This window comes from Folsomia candida, unplaced genomic scaffold (genome assembly GCF_002217175.1).
Source record: "Folsomia candida strain VU population unplaced genomic scaffold, ASM221717v1 Fcan01_Sc028, whole genome shotgun sequence".
Taxonomy (NCBI): domain Eukaryota; kingdom Metazoa; phylum Arthropoda; class Collembola; order Entomobryomorpha; family Isotomidae; genus Folsomia; species Folsomia candida.
Window position 1 is genome coordinate 1,388,190 of NW_019091220.1, and position 19,123 is coordinate 1,407,312.

Here is a 19,123-nt window from a genome sequence, read left to right on the forward strand (position 1 = left end):
CTCCCCACGAGCACAACAACAAAGAGTCTCTCGATGGTGGTGGTGGTTCTTTTGAGATTTTCTTCTGAGAGAGAATTTTATTCTAATTTCATTGATAATGATTGGAGATATTTTTGTGAATTAAATTACTTACTGAATTTTGTGGTGAAGCCTTCACCGTGAATGTGGTGGTGGTGGCGGTGGTGATTTGCTTATCTTTGGTTTAGTGGAGGTTTCAGAGTGGAGTGATTGAGAGAAGAAATTTTACTGAATGGACACGGGAGTTTTGGGAGAGATTAAATTTTAGAGTTGCTGCTGCTGGACTGAGCCACTGCCTGGAAATTGACTAAATATACGAAAGAGTGATAGAATATTAGACTACGAATGGAGTCCCCCCTTGACATACTATCCCGAGCGGCCGGGATGGTCGTGGTGAATTCAACAAAGAGGAAATTCGAAGAGGATGAGGAAGAACAGCCGCTGGATTTTAGCTGTAAGAAGTCGGCCTTGGATAATAATGGGGTGGTTGCGGCGGCGACTAGTTTGAAGAGAAGAGAGGAGGAAGATGGGTGAGTTTAGTTAGTTTATTTGTATGGGGAAAATTACTAATAAAATTACTTACACAGCTCACCACCTTATCACACTAACCACCGCCCCTCCGTGATAATCCCCAGCACTGGAGGAGGTGGACCTTCTAACTCACCCAATTTACCAACTACCCACCCCACCCCATTGAAAAAGCGGCTCCTCTTATCATCCTCCTCCACAACGCACTCCCCATCTCATCACCACCGCCTCCCTCACAACAACCCACCTCACCACCACCACCGCCCCCGTCACTCCTCCACGTCCAGCACCTCCTCCACCGAACAATCCACAACCACTTCCTCCTCCTCCACCACAAAGCACCGAAAACTGATAAAACGGAAGCAAATCTCAAAGCACAACGGTCCTAAAAAACAAATCCAAGTGGATAAATCCCGTCGGGTCGTGGTGATAAGCAAGGCGATCGATGGGGACGGGGTGGGGGGAGCGGTGGAGGAACACTTCAGGAGGAGTCTGGAGAAGTATAGCAAAGAGGAGAAAATCAAGGAGGAGGAGGATGAAGATCGTGGAGGGGATGGTAGTGGAGATATCCTCAAGCCGTTGAGTGGTGCGTTTTTATTTTAATTTACTCATTTCCATGGGGATTTCACTAATAAAAGCCTGCATTTTTCTATCCCCAGTTGACGACCACTTTGCCAAAGCCCTGGGTTCGGAAACGTGGAAAATGATTAAAAAGGACTGATGTTTTGTAATTTTTAGCTTTTTTGTACATAATAAAGAGAGAGAGAGATTTATTGTATTACCCCGAGTAGTTGTGAGTGGGTTGGCAAAAGTTGAATTCTTTCAATGCACTCTTGGACTTTCGTTCGGCTTTTGTTTGTCCTTTGTCACACTTCACGAATTGTTAAATTCACTCCCCTCTCGCGTGTCACTAAAAATGACGACCATCGCCACTACAACCCCAACGACCACCCCACTAATCTCCACCCTGACCTTGTCCTCCTCTGAGGACGAGGACAAACCCGTCGCCACGACGACGGAAACAGGGGAGAAAAAGAAGAAGAAACGCAATCGGAACAAGAAGAAGGTCGCTAATCCACCCGTCGCTCCATCCACGCTAACCCAAACAACCCCGACCCCCACGATCCCAATCGACACGCTCTACCCTACAAAAAACTTCCCGGAAGGCCAACTCATCGACTACGCTCCCCAGAGGAAAAATTTTATTCTCGAAAATCTAGCAGAGAAAAAGGCGATGGAGAAATTGGTAGAGGAGAATTACCAAGATTTGCGGAGGGCGGCGGAGGCCCACAGGCAGACGAGGTCAGTAAATAAAATATACTTAAATTATACTTTAGATTAATTAAAATCATCCAACTATTTAGCTTATTTATACCTTAGCTAAATAAAAATCAATTGCAGACAGCACATCCAACGCTGGATCCAACCCGGCCAGACGATGACCCAAATCTGCGAGGAGCTCGAGACCACGGCGAGAAAGTTAATCAACGAGAGCGGGCTGGATGCTGGGTTGGCCTTTCCCACGGGGTGCTCTTTGAACCATGTGGCGGCGCATTGTTAGTTTTTATTTAGTAATTAACTTATCGTGTTTACAAAGAGTGTTTATTTCAGACACCCCCAACGCGGGTGACACCACCGTCCTCGGAGTGGATGACGTTTGTAAGATCGACTTTGGCACACATGTCAATGGTGAGAATTTAATAATTTGGTGTAGGTGAAATTAATTAATTAGAGTGAATTTTAGGGCGAATAATCGACTGCGCCTTCACCCACACGTTCAACCCGAGGTATGATCCACTGTTGAAGGCCGTGCAGGAGGCCACCGAGACGGGTGAGTCACGTGACCCTAAAATTAATCGAAATACTGACCCTAAAATTAATTAATCCCCAATAGGAATCCGCGAAGCAGGGATCGACGTCCGCCTCTGCGACATCGGGGCCTCTATCCAAGAAGTGATGGAGAGCTACGAAGTGGAGCTAGACGGGAAAAACTACCAAGTAAAAGCCATCCGGAATCTTAATGGGCACTCCATCGATCAGTATCGTGAGTGGGTTTTTATTTTATGGGGAATATTCCACTATTTAAATACTAAAATCCAGGGATCCACGCTGGAAAAACCGTCCCCATCGTGAAGGGAGGTGAACAGTCCTCACGAATGGAGGAAGGAGAAGTTTACGCGATTGAGACTTTCGGGTCGACGGGGAAGGGCCACGTCCATGATGATATGGAGACGTCTCATTACATGAAGGTGATTAATAATTATTAGTGATTATTCACTAAATTTATTAATATTACCACTAAAATTCTATCGTAACCTCCTAGAACTTCACCACCACGACCCCCCTCTCCTCCCTGCGCTCCCCAAAATCGAAACAACTCCTCTCCGTCATCAACACTAATTTCTCGACCCTCGCGTTCTGTCGTCGATGGCTGGATCGCCTCGGCCAACAGAAATACCTCCTCTCTCTAAAAGACCTCTGCGACAAGGGGATTGTCGATGCGTACCCACCATTATGCGACCAGAAAGGATGTTTCACTGCGCAGTATGAACACACCATTATTTTGAGACCGACCTGTAAAGAGGTTGTTAGTAGAGGGGGGGATTATTAGTTGGAGTGAAATGAGAAGTTAGTGGGGCAATGTGAGACGCTGGATTTGGGCGGTGGATTCAAATTTCTCCTTTGGGATTGGCAGTAAATTATAAAAAAACTCTAAATAAATGTTTCTAAAGATATTGTAAATTTTGAAAATGTCTGAAAATTTGAATAAAAAACCGCCAAAAGGAATTTTAAAACAGAGCTCGTCCTTTGACACGCAGAATTCAAGTAGTTCTTCAGCGGCGGGGAATTCAAAATTTTATTCTCCGCGATGTTCTGTGACGAGTTTGGGGGTGGTGGGTGGTGGGGCGGGAGTGGGTGTGGTTGAGGAGGGTGGTGGTGCAGCAGGAGAAGACGAAGGAGATATGAGCCCCGGGTCAAGGAGGAAGTGAGTTGTCATGGGGAGATTTTATTTTAAGTAACCATGGAAATTAATTCATAAATTAAGTAACCATGGAAATAATAAATTAATAGGAAATCCACAAAATTCGACGAGATGAACATCTTAGCAACGCTCCACCCTGCGGATAAAGACTACGGATTTATGAAAATAGAGGAGCCAAAAACCCCGTTTAATTACTATGACAACGACGAGGAGATTTCTGGTGGAACTAGGAAATTACTCGATCCAGAGTTATTAGCGGAAAAAATGTTGGAGGTGGAGCAGCAGGGGGGTGGTGCTGGGAGGGAGGAGTTAGCGGCCGAAGGGGGTGTGGTCGATGAGGAGGAAGGAGAGGAGGGGGAGCCGAAAAGTAATTTTTTAATAAATATAGTTTTCTTAGTTTCCATGGAAAATAAAAATAAATTATGAATTAAATAGGCCACCCCATCTTTGAATCCAAGCGGAAAGCGCACTATAACGAGTATTTCGCGGTGAAACTCGCGCGCCAGTTGATGGAGCGCGACGAGGAGGAGGAGGAAGATGAAGAAGTGGGCGCGGCTGAAAAATTCATTCCCAAAGAGGAAACTACTGTTGATGAGGAGGAAGGATCTCAATAAGTTATTTTTTTGCAAAAAAGTGGGGGTTAAGTGGGTGTGCCCCCCTGAAAACAAGTCTTTTTTGTGTGATTTTTTTTGTATATAAAAATAGTGTGCTAATAATAAATGATTTCCATGGTGATATAGAGATGTACAAATTTGGGTCATTTTATTGTTTCCATAGATACTAGGTAATGCGCAATGGTAGAGAAACAATGGTTGCCATGGCAACAACAACGTGTGAGCACTCTCTCTCTATTCTATCTCGGGGTTTTGTTTTCTGCGTGTGAATGAAAAGTTACACAACTTTCCATGGCAACAATGGCGTGGGTTTGTGTAAAAAGTCTATAAATTAGGGGTTGTCATGGGGAAGTGAGGCAGTCGTTGTCATGGCGTTTTACTACTCCGTTGTTGCTGTTTTCTGCGTTGGTAAGGGGTTGGAGGTTTTTTTAATTAAGATTTTTAATTATTTAATTAACTAAATCCCCATAGCAACCATCTTCCTGCCCACCCCAATTAATGGCGGGTTTGGTTCCTCCACCTACAATTCCGGCGCGGGGGATCGCGCTTTAGGAGAATTGCGCGGAAATGAGGTATGCAATTTTTTATAGATTTTTTTGTCGCGCGCGGTCACACCCCCCCTGACCACACCCCCTTAAAAAACTCCCCACTTGCAGAACATCGCCACCTACTCAGCCCAAAGCGCAGTCGCCTCCGCCGTGGGACGTGACTATGCCAACCAACTCTCGACCACGTCTCAATTCGCCTCACAATTCACGGCCCCCGTTACCAAGCAACAAGCGAGCGAGGCCTTCAACGCAGTGCGACATCAACAACAAGGGTCGCTAATTTCCGCCGCGCTCGCAAATGCAGCGCCCGCTATTAATCGCGCGGGGGAGGGCGCGGCGCGGGATAATTTCAATCAGGCCTATGCCAAGGCGGAGGTAATGGAGTTACATGAGATTTTTTTGAAATTTTCGCGGTGGCGGGATTTGCAAAATGTTACGAACATTTTTTTTTAATCTTAGGGCGACCGTCTCCATGGAACCTTCCATGATCGTCAACAACAAGAAATGGTTTATCTCGCGGGTGAGTTCGTAACTGTTCGAAACGCGTTCGAAACACTTAAAAAATCCCCTAAATTCCACAGGCTCCGCCCTCGCGGCGCAACAGCAGCAAGCGCAGCAGGCGGCGCACTACCGCGACGCTGCGAAAACGAGTCAAACGCGCACGAGCGCTGCAGCGATCCAAGCGATTCACGGGATTCAAGAGCGAGATCGAAACGCGGGAGGTTATGGCGGGTGATGGAGGAATTCAAATTTTTAAATTTTTTTAGCGGGAAATAATGGCGGGAAATTTAATTTAAAAATAAATTTATAACAAAAAGAGTAATAAAAAATATGATAAATTAATAATTGGCGGGGTAATATTCGTCACGTGATTTGTATTCCGTGGGGGGTGGGGGGCGGAGGAGCGATGGAGGGGGCGCAGGGGGCGTGGTCGGTGGGGGGGACGGGGGATGGTTTGTACTTGTTCGGGTTCTCCTTGTAGTTGTTCGGAACTCTGGAAGTTATCGTTTCGGGGGAGGACCGCCTGTTCTTCGAGGTTCGAGGAGGATCCGTGGTGGTGGCCCCACCCCTTTTTTTCTCCTCCTTTTTTCTTCTCGTCACCATGGTTATAGTCCCAGTAGGACTCGCCCCACCCGTGCTTGTCTCCCCAGCGGACCTGGAATTTTTAAATTTAATTATTGGGTGAGAAACGCTCGAAAAAATCCCCCAAAAAACGCTCGAAAAAATCTCCCAAAAAACGCTCGAAAAAACGTTCCAAAAACCACTCCAAAACCCTCACCTTCGTCTTAAAAGTCCATCCATGAGCCTTTTCGAACCTCGACGTGAAATGATGTTGATTTCCCCGATTATACCCAAACTCATACGCGTTCCAAGCGGGGACGTTGGCGTACTGGAAAAAATGCGAGTTTCCCCCCTGGGCGACGGTTGCCATGGCGACCAGGAGCAGCGTTGCTATGGTGATGGGGTGCATCTTGAATGTGGAATGTGAATGATTGAAATTTTTGATTGTGTTTGAGGTTTATATATAAAATTTTTGTAAAAAGAAATTGTGCGTTGCCGTGGTGATTGAATAAATAATATTATTGAGTTTTATATATAAGAAAGTTTATTTAAATAGAGATGGTTGCCATGGTGATTAAGGTATTTGTTGTAAAGTTATTAGTGCGAGTTATGAGCCGTGATTGAGATGAGATTACGCGATTATTAGCGTGTGTGGAAAGTGATGAAGATGATGAGAGTGGAGAAGAGGAAAGTGAGATTAGGGGATGAGTAGTGAGAAGATGAGACGGGGGCAGGGTGAGATTTTTGTGTTGCCATGGGAACGGTGGAATTATTGCTATGGGAATATTTTTTAGATTGGAGGCAATGTGAGATTATGTTTTTAGAAATGTGTGGTTTAATTATAAGGTTGCTATAGAAATAAAGTTGATTTGAGATGGGACGTGAGGCAATGTGAGATTTTTTAAAGAGTTTCCTGGTTGCCATGGAAACGGTAAGAAACCGTTGTTATTATTTTTTAATGAGACAACGTTTCTTTAGAAAAAGGTTGCCATGGAAATTGAAAAAAAATATATAGTTGCCATAGAAACAAAGTTTATTTGCATGAGATTTTGAGATTAGGGTGAGACTTGAGGCAATGTGAGATTTTTTATGATTCCTTAAAAATATGGTTGCCATGGAAACGGAAAATTATATGGTTGCTATTGAAACATTTCTCTACGAAATAAGAAAAACTCCAACCAAATTCCAATCTTCCCCTTAAAAAACAATTTTTTTTATTTAACCAAATTGCCATGGAAATTAATAACCGTACAACTTGACGACGCTGACGACGTGTTTGCCTTGTTTGGCCGCGACCTTGTCCGCCGCCTCGCGCGTGAGTTTCCTCTTCATCTTCCGAACCTTTTCTCGAACGGCGTTCTTCATCCGGCGCTTGTTCTCAAGAGTGTGCAGCACCGAGGCGTACTTCCAACCGACCTCGGTCGACAGGCGGCCAAGGTAACAGTACTGCAAGTAAATTATTTTGTTTTATTGTTGTCATGGCAACCAAATTAAGTATTTTTTAAAATCCATGGAAACGGTAATTATTTGTCTTGGCAACAGAAATAAAAACAAATCCATGGTAACATAAATATCTTTAAAAAATCCATGGCAACATAACTATAAAAATCCATGGCAACAGGAAGTTATTAAGTTGTCATGGCAACAGAAAATAAAAAAATCCATGGCATTTAAAAAAACATTAAAAAAATCTCCATGACAACACAAATAAATTTTATAAATCCATGACAACACAAATAATTTATAAACCCATAACACCCACCTTCCTCCCCGGCTTCAGACACATGACCCTCATTGCCTGAGGAACGACGACCCTTTTCTTCTTATCATACGGTGGTGGGATCCCTTCGAACACCTTCATCCTCTTGAGCGCCTCCTTTCCGCGCTCCGTTTTGTGCGGGACCATGCCGCGCACGGTGCGCTTGAAAATTTCCGAAGGGGCGCGATAATGGAATGGACCGCGCGCCGGGTTCACGTTGCATCGTTTACGCAGGAAGGACAAGTATTTCAATTTGTTTCTATGGAAACGGAATAATTTTATATAAAAAAATCCAAATTAATTAATTGCTAATTAACACACCTGTAAAAGTTCCCGCTCATGTTGATTAATTCGGCCCTGAGGACGACGACCTTGTTGCCTTGGAGACAGGCCTTCGCGACCGTCGCGGCCAGGCGACCCAACATGTGACCCGCCGCGTCGATCTTCAGGGGCTGTGGAATCACTTTATTGTTATTTGGTTGCCATGGTTACTAAAATAAATAAATTCTCACCCTGGATGTTAACCCGGACATTTTTTAATTATAATTAAAAAGTTGCCAAGGAAATTAATTTGCTGTCCGGTTTGGTGCTGCTGATGGGAAAATGTGTGGTGTGTGCGTGTAGTTTAGATTTTGGTGGTGGCCAGGGTTGCCATGGTTACAAAGTCAGAGGGGAGATGGCGCGGGTGATGCCGTGGTGATTTTTTTGGTTAATTATTTCCATGGAAATTATTTTTATTTTCATATTTATTAATTTATTTAATACCCAATAATAACAATTAATTAATGCCCCCACCCCCCACCCACTGGGTGATCCGAGTACCACCCAAAAGCCCCCCAACCCCCCGTGTACGCTCCATAATCGACGTAATCGTGACCGTGACCATGGCCACCGTGTCCTGTTTCCGCTGTGATTGGTTCTTTAAATGAGGATGCAGAGGGGACCATGGGGTCGTATTGTTGAGGTGGTGGGGGTGGTCCTTGGGGGGAATAAATTACCGTGGGGGGGCGGTCTATAAAAATTAATTAGTAATTATTTTTAGTATTTTTAATTGGTGATTAATTAAATTAATGATTAAAAAAATTACCATGGCGATTATTTTTAATCCGTTGCCTTGGTTCCTGGAATCTCGATTCCCCAGGAATTCTCAACCCACGTGGGGTGCGGATTAATTCGACGAGTTCATAGCCGGGAATTTCAGGGGGTGTGGTCTCCTCGCGGGAGTCCAGGAGGGGGTGTGACCGGGGGTGGGGCCAGGCCGTGGCAAGAGTAAGAGTTAAGAGGACGAGGAAGTGCTGTATTTTTTAAAGAAAAAAAATTGTTGTCATGGAAATGTTAATAAAATTTTAAAAACTAAAAAAAAACTATCCCCATGGAAACTAAAAATAATCACCTTCATGGTAACGAATCTCTATGGAAACTGATCACCAAGTTCCTATGGCAACCTGAATTTATACACTTTTGAAGTGAAGATGAGATGATTTGCTATTTGGATTATGATGAGAGAGAAATTTGTAAAAGTGAGATTTTACTTGCTTGATTGAATATCCGTGTCGCGTGGTTACTCTTTTTTCTGTAGTAACCATAGTTACCAAATTTGGTTGCTATGGATAAATTTGTCATGCTACACATTTCCATGGAAATGAAATCATAGAAATAAAATAATCATAAAAAAAATCTCACTTCCAGCGTTTCCATAGAGAAACCCCGATTCAAAACTCCCGCTCTTTTTTCCCTTGACTTAAATCACACTCGACACTCAAACACGACGATAAAAACAACGGCATTTTTATCCCCACAATTTTATCCCCCAGAAAAATTTACAAAACTAAAAAATGACCTCCCCCACGACCACTAATACGCAAAATTCCATGACGACGCTGTTCGCCTGTTCCCGTTGCTATTCGCGACATCCGTTTGAAGATTTATCCGCTGGACAGCAGCTTTGCAAGGTGATTTTTTATTTAATTTTAAAATTGTTGCCATGACAACTAAAATTATAAATCTCCATAGAGCTGCCGAACATCGTATCCTTATTGTAAATGCACCTACTGCCGAACGGAATTCCAACAAACCTCAAAATCCACGACGCACCCCACGTGCGCGAAATGCTCGTCTAACGTGAAGACTTATGGGAAACCGCAAAGTTGTGTTTATTGCAATATTATCGCGGCTTTCATCGGGAATAAGTGTCAGCGGTGTACGAATTCGGAGAAGAAGTATGGTTTGCCGGTGGGGTGCGAACAGTGCAAAATGCAGTGCGCTTTTGACAGGGGGGAGGAGGACAAGAAGGTTGGAGCGCTTTTATCCTTGGGCGCTTTTTTATGTAGTGGCGCGCTGTTTATAGTTGCGCTAATTTAATTGCTGTTATTTTCTCCGCAGGTCGATGGAAAACTGCTCTGCTGGCTGTGCACCTTGTCGTATAAGCGCGCTCTGGCAAAGACTAAATCCAGCGAGAAAATCAGCGGCGCGAGTGGGGGTGGCGGCGGGAGAAAGCGGTGAGTTTTTGAATTTTTTTAATTTCCCACGGAAAATTTAATTTTTTTATAATTTCCTAGGAAACACGGCCACACCCACCCATCATCAAACCTCTCCTCTTCCACGCACCCCTCTTCAAACCCCACCCACCACTCTACTTCCTCCACCCACCGTGACCACACCCACTCGTCCTCCTCCAACCACCCCTCCCACCAGCACCATTCCTCCCAAGACAAGCGCCCCCACCGCCCTGACGTCACTAAATTGTCACATGACGTTCCTACTTCCTCCTCCTCCCCCCCACCCCAGTTATCTACAAAAAAAGAGGGGGGTGGGAAACTCATGATTTTGAACGAGGAGCACAACTGTTCGGATCACATGGTCGCGCTGACTCAGTTAAAAGAACAGATCGCGGGGCTCAATCGGCAGGTCGCGCTCAAGGACAAGGAGTTGCTCGCGAAGGATAGGCAGGTTAGGGGCGCTCAGCTGCGCTTTAATTATAATTAATTAATTGCAATTAATGATTAAAATTAAATTAAAGATAACCGACCTGAAAGCGAACAACTTCACCACTGAAAACGAACTGCGCTCCAAGCTCAACCAAGCGCAGCGCGACTATGACGTGAAGGTTCAAAACATGAGCGCGAAATTAAAAGCGCTCCAAAAAGAACTCGCCGCGAAGAGTAAACTCGTAAATAATAATAATAAGATAAATGAGCGCGGAGAGCGCGACCGCGACCGAAGCGACCTTCGCGCGACCAAATCCAGCCTAACCATCGTTGGTCGCGCGCTGAAAGAAGAGATAACAAAAAACAGTGATAGCGACGATGAAGCGAGCAAGGGGAGTGCCTCCGGCGGGGGGAGTGGTCGAAAAAGTGATGAAGATTGATTTTATTTTTTGTATATGCTATATTTTAAAAAGAGATAATAAAAAAATGGTCGTCATGGTTACGTGGGTTTTCGTGTGTTGGCATGGTTACTAACCTTGAACTTGAAAGTAAGAGTTTTACTTTCATATTTTAGGATAGAGAGATATAATAAAAATGGTTGTCATGGTTTTTGGATTAGTTTTATTGCGACGGTTGCCGAGGGAACATGTATTTTTCTGTTTTTATCGTGGGTGTGGTGGTGAGTGCGGTGGGGGGTGTGACCCTGGTTCCTAAGCAACAAGTGCACCATGCAAAGTACAATGCCGTGGATTTTAAGCCTTCAACGGATTTCACCATGGAAACGGCCGCGAATCAGTATCCATCGCAACAGAATTATTATGAAAATTCGTTTCCTAGGAAACCGCAACAACAGCAACATAAGCTCCGCCCACAATACCCTCAACAGCAATCACTGGAAAAACTCACGTCCTCCGAGGAACGTGAATTGGAAGAGGAGGAGCAAAAACCGGATCGTCTCCAGGAATTAATGCTCAATTCAAAGTTTGAATGTGGTGGGAAGAAGGTGGGGATTTTTAATTGGTAATTTTAATTGGTGTTTTTAATTATTGATTAAAATTACCGATTAATTTCCAGGACGGTTACTATGCCGACGACACGCTGAATTGCGAAGTATTTCATTATTGTCAGGATGGGGGCAAGCATTCCTGGCTGTGTCCTAACCAATTTGCTTTTCATCAGGTAATTCACTATTTTTTCGTTGCTATACCAATTATTTTTTGTTGCCATGACAATTATTATTTTTACTAAATCGCGTTACCATGACTTTTAATTTTTTTTCTATTATCACAAACTTTCCACAAACAATTTCCCCTAAGAAATCATTCACCCATGGCAACACAAAAATATTTATATTTATTCACCCATGACAACAACTTTCTCAACAGTAACCATGGCAACTAATAATAACAATAAATTGTGTAATAGATCCACCTAATCTGCGTGCCCCCCTCGTCGGATTTTCAATGTCAGAAATCATCGGATTTCCACTTTGTGAATGATTATTTGTACAAACCGATCAATTCCAAACAGGCTGCGGCTTATAATACGTCATTGAAATATGCGGATCGATTTTTCCCCGAGGGGTTCGGGGGGGAAAATGGGAACAGGGAGGTTGTCGGAGGTCACGCGAGTGGGGGTGGGGGTGGTCAGGGGGGGAAATATTTTGCGAGTAGTGAAGAGGGGGAGGAGGAAGAAGAGTATAGAAGGCCCCAACAGCAGCAACAGCCGCAGCAGCAATTTCAATCACCTAGGCAACCACACCCACAACAGGCACACCCCCCACGACAGCAGCCACACCCACACCCCCACCCACAAAGCTACTACACCTCCCCCTCGGAGATAAACATCCCCCTCACCTCCCGACGACCCATCCCATCCAACAAATTAAACTCTTTCCGACCTTCCCCGCAAATCGTCAATAAGGCCAAAGAATTTTATTAATTTGTTTCTAATTATACATTTAAAATATATATATTTTCAGGACGTGTTAGTAATTTTATTTCCATGACAACCAGTAATAAAATGAGTTTCCATGACAAAAAAATATTTATTTCCATAACAACGTTATTTACATATAATACTGATTATTTGCATAAAAATATATAGGAATTTTTCAGTGGAATTTATATACATTTTTTTCGGGAATAAAGTTTCCAGAAATATATATTTTTTCTCGGAAATTTATGAAAAAATATACTTTTCACGACTCCTCTTTCTTCTTGATAATTTTCCTATGAACCTTTTCAAACTCTGAGCTCGCATCTCGCGCGGCCGCGGCTGCCGTGCCCTCCGCGGTCGCTAAATTATTGTCCTTATCAACGAAATAATGATTGTCGTCAATGTATCGTTTCCGCTCGGTTAAGATCTTATCGAAATCAGTGGATACTTCGGGGGGCGAAGAGGATGAGGCAGCGGCTTTCGAACACTTGATTTTCTCCAGGGCCTTTTGTAACTCGGTCTTTTTGGAGAGGGGGGAGGTCCCTCTGTGGAAATTGGGATTTTTATTAATTTGGTTTCTATAGAAATAATTCAGTTTCTATGGATTCGAAAATATTTATGCAGTTTCCATGGAAAAAAATTATTTAGATTTTTTATTTAGTCAGTAAGAATTGAAATTATGCAGAAAATATTATTTCCATGGAAATAAAAAATAAAACCAAATTTATTTTAATTTAAAACTTATTGCTTGGTTTCTATAATAATTTAGAAAAATTTCCATGGAAAATCAGGGAATTTTAGTTTCCAGGGAAATTATTTATAAAAAAATTAACGTTTCCTTAGAAATAAAAAGTATTTCCATAGAAATAACTTAAAACAATTCAGTTTCCATGGAAACAGTCCAAAAAACCACTAGTTTTAGTTTCCATGACAAAAAAATCCCTAACAAAAAACCCCACCCCCCCCCCCCCCTCACTTACATTTTCTGATTGAACATCAACTCCCTGTGTAGCTCCATCCTCGCTTGACTTTCCTTGACGGGATTTTGTAATTTTTTAGGTTGAATTTGTTCCTCTGTTTCCATGGCAATTTCCGAACTACTCACTCGCGTCGTAATTTTCTTTACACGCGGAATTATGACCATTTTTTGATTTTGCGACATTTTCCAAAATAAATAAATAAATCACTACGACGACAAAAACAACGATAAAATCACCATGGCAACCAGTTATTTATTCACCCTTCACAGAGCAACATATCCCTTGAGGAGATTTTATTGTTCCCACGGTTACAAACTATTTCCAGGGGGCGTGTATAAATCACGGAATTTAAGTACCAATTAATACATAACCGTTACCATAGAAATAATTTAATAATTAAAAAAATCCCCCACCCCCAAAATAATGAAAGCTCCCTCCCAATCCACAATCCATAAAAAAATCACCCTCTACTCTTCTATACGCTCCACCTTTATTTTTTACTCACTCGCAACTCCTCGCATACACACAAAAATTGATCTCCAAACACAAAAATTACAAATAAAATAACCATGACAACCTAACGATCTCTCATAAAAAAATGTCCGTAGGAACGCTGTTGGACCAGTCGTCGCGCGTGGTCGCGGCGCTGTATCCTTTTCAATTGATTGAAGAACGTTACAAAATAATTCCCGAACCCGTGCAGCGGAAAATCATTTATTACGCGTTTCCACGGCAACTCAAGGAAATTTTAATCTATAGCAACTATTTTAATGATGAGGAAAAAGAGTGGAGGGGGGAGTTGTGGGAGGTGAGTAAGGTGTTGCAGGTGGGGTTTTTGCTGAGTGGGAGGGTCACGAGTGGGGGGAGTGGGTCAGGGGAGGATGTGAGGATCCATTTTGACAGGTGAGTATTTCCGTGGTTACTTGTTTGATAGGTTTTGCCAATTTTTAGAGGGTGCTAAATTTTTTGCCAAAAAGTGCCAAAATTGGCATAAAATTTGGCATTTTTTAGCGTGCCAATTTTTATCACGCCAAAATTTATGCCAATTTTGGCATTTTTTTGGCACGCCAAATTCCTCTGCCAATTTTTAGCACGAAATTTGTGTGTTAAATTAAAATTTAAAAATGTACAAATCTCCATGGAAATTAATAAATGTTCTTAATATAGTAATAATAAAAAATTCCAGTTGAAAAAATCCCATGGAAACTATATTTTACATAAATTTCCATGGTTACTATTTATAAATCCCCATGGAAACAATTTACCAAATCTCCATGACAACTAAAAAACCTTAAAAAAATTCCAGATGCAAGATAACCTCCATATCCTGTACGTGCACCTCCTCCCCGTCGCACCCCCCGCCGACGACGCCCTCTAAGAAAACCACACCCACTCTGGACAAATTAATATTTTGGTGTGATCACGTCGTCGCCTTGGCAATTTTCAGAATTCAACACCCTCAAAAAATCGAATTGAGGGTTCCTATCAGCGGTAATTATTTCCATGGAAACTAAATTTATTTTTCCATGGCAACTATAAAATAATATTTGTTAAATAAATTCCATAGAAACGCTCCAAACCCTGACGCGCCCCCAGCTCCAAAAACTCGTTCAATATTTGCTCCATTCGCATCCTTCCGTGTTGCCATCGACGCAGAATTTGGCGGATAAGCTCTTATCGAATAAAAATGAGATAAATTCCATACACGGAGCGCCGGATATCACGGCGGGGGCTTCCACGGGGGATGAAAATTCGTGGGCGTTCAATGAGCAGAACATGGCGGAATTGATTAAGGATAATGTTTATGATGAGGGGAGGTTAGAGGGGGTCGTGGGGGGGTTGTTCAAGAAGGTGAGTAATTTTTTTTAATTCCATGGGAACGGGAAATTTAGAATGTGGTGTTTCCATGGAAATTCAACCACAATAATTCCATGGAAACGGTAGCTAAATTTCCATGGAAATAATTAGAATATCGTTTCCATGACAACTTTCTCTAATTTCCATGGAAAAATATCGGAATTTATTTTATTTCCTTGGAAACATTTCATAATTTCCCATAGAAATGATAAATTAATCCATATCTCTAATTTCTATGGAAACACATTAAAAATCTCCATAGCAACAAAATAAATTATTTCCATGACAACAACTAATAAAAAATCTCTATGGAAACAGATCCACACGATGACCTACAACTCGGACACCAACGCCCCCCGGATCCTCACCCTCCTCACCCAAACGATCCTCGAGAACAAACCCCCCCACCGGACCTCCCTCTGGGACCAGATCCACACCCTCTGGCAAATCACCGTCATGTCCCCCACGAAAACCATCCCCCAACGCGACGCCCTCTACACCAAACTCCTGACCCAATTCACCTCCTCCCCCAACATCCCCCTGGACGAGAACCACACCCCCCTCTTGAAAAAATGCCTCACCCTCCTAAAAACAGACTACTCCAAAAAAACCTCCGACCTCAAGCTAAACACCCTCCGACTGCAATCCCTAAATTGTTACCATGGTTACCAAAAACAGACCTCTCAACTCGCGCTGAAAATCTATAAAATCACGAAAAAATTAGAGAATTACGAATTGGATTACGATTTAGCGAAAATAGTTTACAACGTTTTGCAGCGGGAAAATTTGGATTTAGCGGGGGAATTTGGCTTACTAACTCTCGCGCAGAACCGCCAAATTCCAAATTCCCTTTACTTACAAGAGAAATGGCTGAAAAACGAAGAATTATTCATTCAAAATTTGAAAACCCCTCCATCCGTTACCATAGAAAAATACATTTCTCTATTTCTCTCAAAAACCTACACTCCCAACATCCTCCCCCTTTACAATTTCGCTAAATTTCTCTACAAAAATAATCCTACTTCCCAGTGTTTCAAATTGGCTGTTAAGTATCTAAAACTCATCCCACCCACGAGTTTCATCACGACTCAGTTAGAAAACCAGCAAGTTAACCTCACTTTATTGCTAATAAACACCTCTAAATTATCAAAAAAAGACCTGGACACGATCCTCGCCACGCTATCAACTAATATAAAATCCATCTCGTGTCTCTTCCGGATCGCCCAGGAATCCTCTCGTTTGGAGGAAACTAATGCTAATTTACTCAATTTTAGCTTTAATCTTGGATTGCACGTGCTGAAATCGACGTTAAAATTCAATCACCGGAAGCGATGGGACATTGTACGATGGGTCATGAATTCGAGCCTCATCTGCGGGTGGATCCAGGTTTTGTATTTATTGACCAATTGGGGGGATTACTTTACACCGAATGAGGCAGTGGGGACCTTGGCGAGGGAATTTCTCACGAGGGGGACCAGTTTGAGGTTAAATTTGAACTTCGCGCAGCAACAGAGTTTAGGGGAGGCGGCGAGGCAGGTGGGATTGGGGGGGATGCGGGTGGTAAGTAAGGATTTTTTTTTTGGTTTCCATGGTGGCAATGGGTTAATAACTCGAAAATAATAATTTTAGGACCCTGGTAACTGCTCCCTGAACGCCCTGACAATCTGTGAATCCGACCCGGTCTCCTTTGAAACGGCGTATCAGATCATTTTAGAAGCTGCAAAACAGCAGAATTTACTCAACTGCCAGCAGATTTTCACTATTGCGAGGTACATGGAGCATCGGGGGTATCCCCTGAGGGCTTATAAACTGGCGGCGATCGCCATTGGGCATCTCCACATCCCTTTCAATCAGGTGAGTCGTCACCCGGGGAGGCACGGGCTTATTTGCTAGTAATTAAATTTTTAAAAAATACACGGGCTTACTAACCAGTAAATAAAATCCCACACAGGAAACCCACTCCTCGATCTCGGACATCCACTGGACCTGCACCCTGGCCCAAAGCCTCGGCGACACCGAGCTCTCGAACCTGCTCCCGGTGATAATCTCCAATATAAAATGCGCTTCGGTATTATCCGAAATTTTAAAACGAGCCGCGATGGAGCCCCCTCGAAAATGTCACCGGAACACAAACAGCACTTGTAAAATATATGCAAGATTGAAATTATTGGTTGAGGCTACGATAAATTCCTATGTGACGACGATCCATAATCGACTGGCGCACATCTCGCCGCGACATTACGCGGATTTTATCGAGTATTTGGGGAAAGCCAAAGAGTGTTTTTTATTCGCACCGGAGGGGTTGGGACAGTTTAGGAACGTTGTCCAGGGGATTAAAAGGGAGTACAAGGGGAAGAAGAAATTGGTGGTGTTGGTGGGGGAGAGGTTTGGCTAATTAATTTTTTGGGGTTTTTTTTAGGGGAGAGAAGAGACTGATTTTTTTATACATTGTAAAAGGTTTTTTGTATAAATTGTAATAAAATTTTGTGCAGAAAAATGAGTTTCAAGACGGGCTTTGGTACTAGTTTTTTTTTGACACAGACTTTTATTCACCCGTCGATCTACGGGCTTTTCACTAGTTTTAAAAAACAAAATCACTTTATTACAGAGAAAAACGAATTAATGACCCCCTGAAAACTCCCCGGCGTGGGAAAATTCATTAATTGGCGGGCAAATCCTGACGGTCATCTCGGCCAAAGGTTCCAATTCCTTTGCGGAAATTAAATTAAACTCGGAAACGAAATAGTAAAAATGCTTGTAACACGTGTTCACGTGGGCTTCCTGCGGAAATTATTTTTTTTAATAAATATTTTGGTTGTCATGGAAATGGAATTTTTTTAAATTAATTAAATTACCGCCCCCAACGCCACGATTCCTGGAATAAAATACATTTTTAGAAATTTTTGTTGTCATGGCAACAAAATAAATAAAACTCACTGTCGAAATGGTGAATGTAGACGTGTACGAAAACGCGGAAAAGCCGCGTCAGGATCTTTCGGCAAATGGATTGGAAATTTTTCGGGAACGGGTTTTCTATGGAAACCGGGAAATTAATTAAAATATGGAAATAAAAATCTCATCGTTGCCATGGAAACTCACCGGTGCTGGTGGGGAAGACGTTTTCATTATTGATTTGGCTTTCGATCCAGTCCATGAGCAAGGCGACGTAGCGTGGGGCCGGCAGCTGGGTGGGTTTTTTATACTCGGGCGTCGAGGGGTCCGCCCACAAATACTCGAACTTTGGGCCCCCAGACATTTTGGGGCAGGTTTTTTCTACGGATTTAAGGATTTCTGTTGTCATGGGAACGGGGTTTTTTAAAAAAGAATTTAAATACCTGTGCAGTAATCACAAACGGTGCCGTAAATTAGGTTTATCCGGTTGAAAAAGTCGACCACTGTGGAGAGGTTTTGTCATGGAAATTAAATTAGTTGTCATGGAAATTTAAAAAATCAGTTGCCACGGAAACACGAACCATGAACGGCTATCCAATCATTCAGATCTTCCCCCTTTGGTAACTTTACGGCTTGCGCTAAATTAATTCCCGAATTTAGCGAGGCCTGCGCCGCTTTGTGAAGTCCGTAACGGAGCGTCCCCGGTTCGAAACGTTTCTTGGGGCGGAATGTCTATGGAGATTTTATTTATTTTTAAATTTATTTCCATGGAAACGGATACAAAATTTAGATAACAATTTCTATGGCAACCTTTTCCTTTTGAAAAAAATCTAAAAATCCTTGGAGATTCATTGTTAATTAATTTTTAATTAACTATTTAATTGTCCAGCCATTTCACACTCCCAAAAAAATAAATAAACAATTTCCTCCTTTTTTTATTATTTCCTCGTTCCCGTTCCCATAACAAACTCCACGGCGGGAAATTCAAATCTCCATAGAAACTCACCATATTTACAA

The 19,123-nt window shown here is 42.6% G+C and overlaps 11 protein-coding genes across 11 annotated transcripts; 6 read left to right on the top strand and 5 right to left on the bottom strand.

Moving 5' to 3' along the window:
* The first annotated feature begins 46 nt into the window (after nucleotides 1–46).
* On the top strand, nucleotides 47–3,190 carry LOC110859801 (methionine aminopeptidase 2). The gene is made up of 9 exons (XM_022108795.2): nucleotides 47–548; nucleotides 606–1,132; nucleotides 1,206–1,848; nucleotides 1,948–2,102; nucleotides 2,158–2,235; nucleotides 2,291–2,377; nucleotides 2,441–2,590; nucleotides 2,647–2,795; nucleotides 2,870–3,190. Exons 3-9 carry the CDS (start codon nucleotides 1,463–1,465, stop codon nucleotides 3,155–3,157), a joined length of 1,293 nt encoding a protein of 430 aa, XP_021964487.1. The 5' UTR covers nucleotides 47–548; nucleotides 606–1,132; nucleotides 1,206–1,462; the 3' UTR covers nucleotides 3,158–3,190.
* A 70-nt stretch (nucleotides 3,191–3,260) lies between these two features.
* Nucleotides 3,261–4,270, top strand: LOC110859804 (protein phosphatase inhibitor 2). The gene is made up of 3 exons (XM_022108798.2): nucleotides 3,261–3,532; nucleotides 3,619–3,896; nucleotides 3,965–4,270. The coding sequence occupies exons 1-3, from the start codon at nucleotides 3,297–3,299 to the stop codon at nucleotides 4,141–4,143; spliced, it is 693 nt and encodes a 230-aa protein (XP_021964490.1). The 5' UTR covers nucleotides 3,261–3,296; the 3' UTR covers nucleotides 4,144–4,270.
* A 111-nt stretch (nucleotides 4,271–4,381) lies between these two features.
* Nucleotides 4,382–5,537, top strand: LOC110859806. Its single transcript, XM_022108799.2, has 5 exons — nucleotides 4,382–4,551; nucleotides 4,615–4,715; nucleotides 4,800–5,066; nucleotides 5,151–5,211; nucleotides 5,273–5,537. Exons 1-5 carry the CDS (start codon nucleotides 4,512–4,514, stop codon nucleotides 5,425–5,427), a joined length of 624 nt encoding a protein of 207 aa, XP_021964491.1. The 5' UTR covers nucleotides 4,382–4,511; the 3' UTR covers nucleotides 5,428–5,537.
* Nucleotides 5,479–6,229, bottom strand: LOC118438918. Its single transcript, XM_035859798.1, has 2 exons — nucleotides 5,971–6,229; nucleotides 5,479–5,847 (listed from the first exon to the last, which is right to left on the bottom strand). The coding sequence occupies exons 1-2, from the start codon at nucleotides 6,160–6,162 to the stop codon at nucleotides 5,497–5,499; spliced, it is 543 nt and encodes a 180-aa protein (XP_035715691.1). The 5' UTR covers nucleotides 6,163–6,229; the 3' UTR covers nucleotides 5,479–5,496.
* Nucleotides 6,230–6,944: 715 nt separating this feature from the next.
* On the bottom strand, nucleotides 6,945–8,171 carry LOC110859807 (60S ribosomal protein L13a). Its single transcript, XM_022108800.2, has 4 exons — nucleotides 8,025–8,171; nucleotides 7,834–7,964; nucleotides 7,516–7,771; nucleotides 6,945–7,199 (listed from the first exon to the last, which is right to left on the bottom strand). The coding sequence occupies exons 1-4, from the start codon at nucleotides 8,043–8,045 to the stop codon at nucleotides 6,993–6,995; spliced, it is 615 nt and encodes a 204-aa protein (XP_021964492.1). The 5' UTR covers nucleotides 8,046–8,171; the 3' UTR covers nucleotides 6,945–6,992.
* A 108-nt stretch (nucleotides 8,172–8,279) lies between these two features.
* On the bottom strand, nucleotides 8,280–8,975 carry LOC110859982. The gene is made up of 3 exons (XM_022109024.2): nucleotides 8,906–8,975; nucleotides 8,600–8,807; nucleotides 8,280–8,524 (listed from the first exon to the last, which is right to left on the bottom strand). Exons 1-3 carry the CDS (start codon nucleotides 8,909–8,911, stop codon nucleotides 8,295–8,297), a joined length of 444 nt encoding a protein of 147 aa, XP_021964716.1. The 5' UTR covers nucleotides 8,912–8,975; the 3' UTR covers nucleotides 8,280–8,294.
* A 261-nt stretch (nucleotides 8,976–9,236) lies between these two features.
* Nucleotides 9,237–10,941, top strand: LOC110859802 (protein FAM76A). Its single transcript, XM_022108796.2, has 5 exons — nucleotides 9,237–9,464; nucleotides 9,526–9,804; nucleotides 9,895–10,010; nucleotides 10,071–10,461; nucleotides 10,532–10,941. Exons 1-5 carry the CDS (start codon nucleotides 9,348–9,350, stop codon nucleotides 10,877–10,879), a joined length of 1,251 nt encoding a protein of 416 aa, XP_021964488.1. The 5' UTR covers nucleotides 9,237–9,347; the 3' UTR covers nucleotides 10,880–10,941.
* Nucleotides 10,936–12,483, top strand: LOC110860002. Its single transcript, XM_022109044.2, has 3 exons — nucleotides 10,936–11,442; nucleotides 11,514–11,618; nucleotides 11,865–12,483. The coding sequence occupies exons 1-3, from the start codon at nucleotides 11,086–11,088 to the stop codon at nucleotides 12,378–12,380; spliced, it is 978 nt and encodes a 325-aa protein (XP_021964736.1). The 5' UTR covers nucleotides 10,936–11,085; the 3' UTR covers nucleotides 12,381–12,483.
* An 88-nt stretch (nucleotides 12,484–12,571) lies between these two features.
* Nucleotides 12,572–13,687, bottom strand: LOC110860006. The gene is made up of 2 exons (XM_022109047.2): nucleotides 13,358–13,687; nucleotides 12,572–12,922 (listed from the first exon to the last, which is right to left on the bottom strand). Exons 1-2 carry the CDS (start codon nucleotides 13,537–13,539, stop codon nucleotides 12,640–12,642), a joined length of 465 nt encoding a protein of 154 aa, XP_021964739.1. The 5' UTR covers nucleotides 13,540–13,687; the 3' UTR covers nucleotides 12,572–12,639.
* Nucleotides 13,688–13,776: 89 nt separating this feature from the next.
* LOC110860003 (zinc finger SWIM domain-containing protein 6) lies at nucleotides 13,777–17,957 on the top strand. The gene is made up of 6 exons (XM_022109045.2): nucleotides 13,777–14,260; nucleotides 14,664–14,848; nucleotides 14,925–15,208; nucleotides 15,533–16,774; nucleotides 16,844–17,068; nucleotides 17,166–17,957. The coding sequence occupies exons 1-6, from the start codon at nucleotides 13,956–13,958 to the stop codon at nucleotides 17,607–17,609; spliced, it is 2,685 nt and encodes an 894-aa protein (XP_021964737.1). The 5' UTR covers nucleotides 13,777–13,955; the 3' UTR covers nucleotides 17,610–17,957.
* On the bottom strand, nucleotides 17,737–19,094 carry LOC110860004 (MOB kinase activator-like 3). The gene is made up of 7 exons (XM_022109046.2): nucleotides 18,917–19,094; nucleotides 18,688–18,838; nucleotides 18,550–18,609; nucleotides 18,314–18,487; nucleotides 18,152–18,247; nucleotides 18,070–18,089; nucleotides 17,737–17,995 (listed from the first exon to the last, which is right to left on the bottom strand). The coding sequence occupies exons 1-7, from the start codon at nucleotides 18,956–18,958 to the stop codon at nucleotides 17,834–17,836; spliced, it is 705 nt and encodes a 234-aa protein (XP_021964738.1). The 5' UTR covers nucleotides 18,959–19,094; the 3' UTR covers nucleotides 17,737–17,833.
* Between the last annotated feature and the right edge of the window lie 29 nt (nucleotides 19,095–19,123).

Bases quoted from the DNA above. Each gene is read 5' to 3' on its own strand.
- LOC110860002 (XM_022109044.2), top strand. From the start codon at position 11,086: ATGTATTTTTCTGTTTTTATCGTGGGTGTGGTGGTGAGTGCGGTGGGG. The intron at 11,443-11,513 runs GTGGGGATTTTT...ATTAATTTCCAG, and splicing joins TTGAATGTGGTGGGAAGAAG to GACGGTTACTATGCCGACGA. The intron at 11,619-11,864 runs GTAATTCACTAT...ATTGTGTAATAG, and splicing joins ACCAATTTGCTTTTCATCAG to ATCCACCTAATCTGCGTGCC.
- LOC110860004 (XM_022109046.2), bottom strand. From the start codon at position 18,958: ATGAATCTCCAAGGATTTTTAGATTTTTTTCAAAAGGAAAAG. The intron at 18,839-18,916 runs GTTGCCATAGAA...AAATCTCCATAG, and splicing joins ATTTTTTTCAAAAGGAAAAG to ACATTCCGCCCCAAGAAACG. The intron at 18,090-18,151 runs GTGAGTTTTATT...ATTTTATTCCAG, and splicing joins CTACATTCACCATTTCGACA to GAATCGTGGCGTTGGGGGCG.
- LOC110860003 (XM_022109045.2), top strand. From the start codon at position 13,956: ATGTCCGTAGGAACGCTGTTGGACCAGTCGTCGCGCGTGGTCGCGGCG. The intron at 14,261-14,663 runs GTGAGTATTTCC...AAAAAATTCCAG, and splicing joins GTGAGGATCCATTTTGACAG to ATGCAAGATAACCTCCATAT. The intron at 14,849-14,924 runs GTAATTATTTCC...TAAATTCCATAG, and splicing joins ATTGAGGGTTCCTATCAGCG to AAACGCTCCAAACCCTGACG.
- LOC110859982 (XM_022109024.2), bottom strand. The intron at 8,525-8,599 runs GTAATTTTTTTA...TAATTTTTATAG, and splicing joins GATTAAAAATAATCGCCATG to ACCGCCCCCCCACGGTAATT.
- LOC110859807 (XM_022108800.2), bottom strand. From the start codon at position 8,045: ATGTCCGGGTTAACATCCAGG. The intron at 7,965-8,024 runs GTGAGAATTTAT...GTGATTCCACAG, and splicing joins TGTCCGGGTTAACATCCAGG to CCCCTGAAGATCGACGCGGC. The intron at 7,200-7,515 runs GTGGGTGTTATG...ATTTACTTGCAG, and splicing joins GTCTGAAGCCGGGGAGGAAG to TACTGTTACCTTGGCCGCCT.
- LOC110859806 (XM_022108799.2), top strand. From the start codon at position 4,512: ATGGCGTTTTACTACTCCGTTGTTGCTGTTTTCTGCGTTG. The intron at 4,716-4,799 runs GTATGCAATTTT...CCCCACTTGCAG, and splicing joins GAGAATTGCGCGGAAATGAG to AACATCGCCACCTACTCAGC. The intron at 5,212-5,272 runs GTGAGTTCGTAA...TAAATTCCACAG, and splicing joins AGAAATGGTTTATCTCGCGG to GCTCCGCCCTCGCGGCGCAA.
- LOC118438918 (XM_035859798.1), bottom strand. From the start codon at position 6,162: ATGCACCCCATCACCATAGCAACGCTGCTCCTGGTCGCCATGGCAACC. The intron at 5,848-5,970 runs GTGAGGGTTTTG...TAAAAATTCCAG, and splicing joins GATGGACTTTTAAGACGAAG to GTCCGCTGGGGAGACAAGCA.
- LOC110859804 (XM_022108798.2), top strand. From the start codon at position 3,297: ATGTCTGAAAATTTGAATAAAAAACCGCCAAAAGGAATTTTAAAACAG. The intron at 3,533-3,618 runs GTGAGTTGTCAT...ATAAATTAATAG, and splicing joins AGCCCCGGGTCAAGGAGGAA to GAAATCCACAAAATTCGACG. The intron at 3,897-3,964 runs GTAATTTTTTAA...TGAATTAAATAG, and splicing joins AGAGGAGGGGGAGCCGAAAA to GCCACCCCATCTTTGAATCC.
- LOC110860006 (XM_022109047.2), bottom strand. From the start codon at position 13,539: ATGTCGCAAAATCAAAAAATGGTCATAATTCCGCGTGTAAAGAAAATT. The intron at 12,923-13,357 runs GTAAGTGAGGGG...CAATTTCCACAG, and splicing joins TTGATGTTCAATCAGAAAAT to AGGGACCTCCCCCCTCTCCA.
- LOC110859802 (XM_022108796.2), top strand. From the start codon at position 9,348: ATGACCTCCCCCACGACCACTAATACGCAAAATTCCATGACGACGCTG. The intron at 9,465-9,525 runs GTGATTTTTTAT...AAATCTCCATAG, and splicing joins CTGGACAGCAGCTTTGCAAG to AGCTGCCGAACATCGTATCC. The intron at 10,462-10,531 runs GTTAGGGGCGCT...ATTAAATTAAAG, and splicing joins TGCTCGCGAAGGATAGGCAG to ATAACCGACCTGAAAGCGAA.
- LOC110859801 (XM_022108795.2), top strand. From the start codon at position 1,463: ATGACGACCATCGCCACTACAACCCCAACGACCACCCCACTAATCTCC. The intron at 2,378-2,440 runs GTGAGTCACGTG...AATCCCCAATAG, and splicing joins GCAGGAGGCCACCGAGACGG to GAATCCGCGAAGCAGGGATC. The intron at 2,796-2,869 runs GTGATTAATAAT...GTAACCTCCTAG, and splicing joins AGACGTCTCATTACATGAAG to AACTTCACCACCACGACCCC.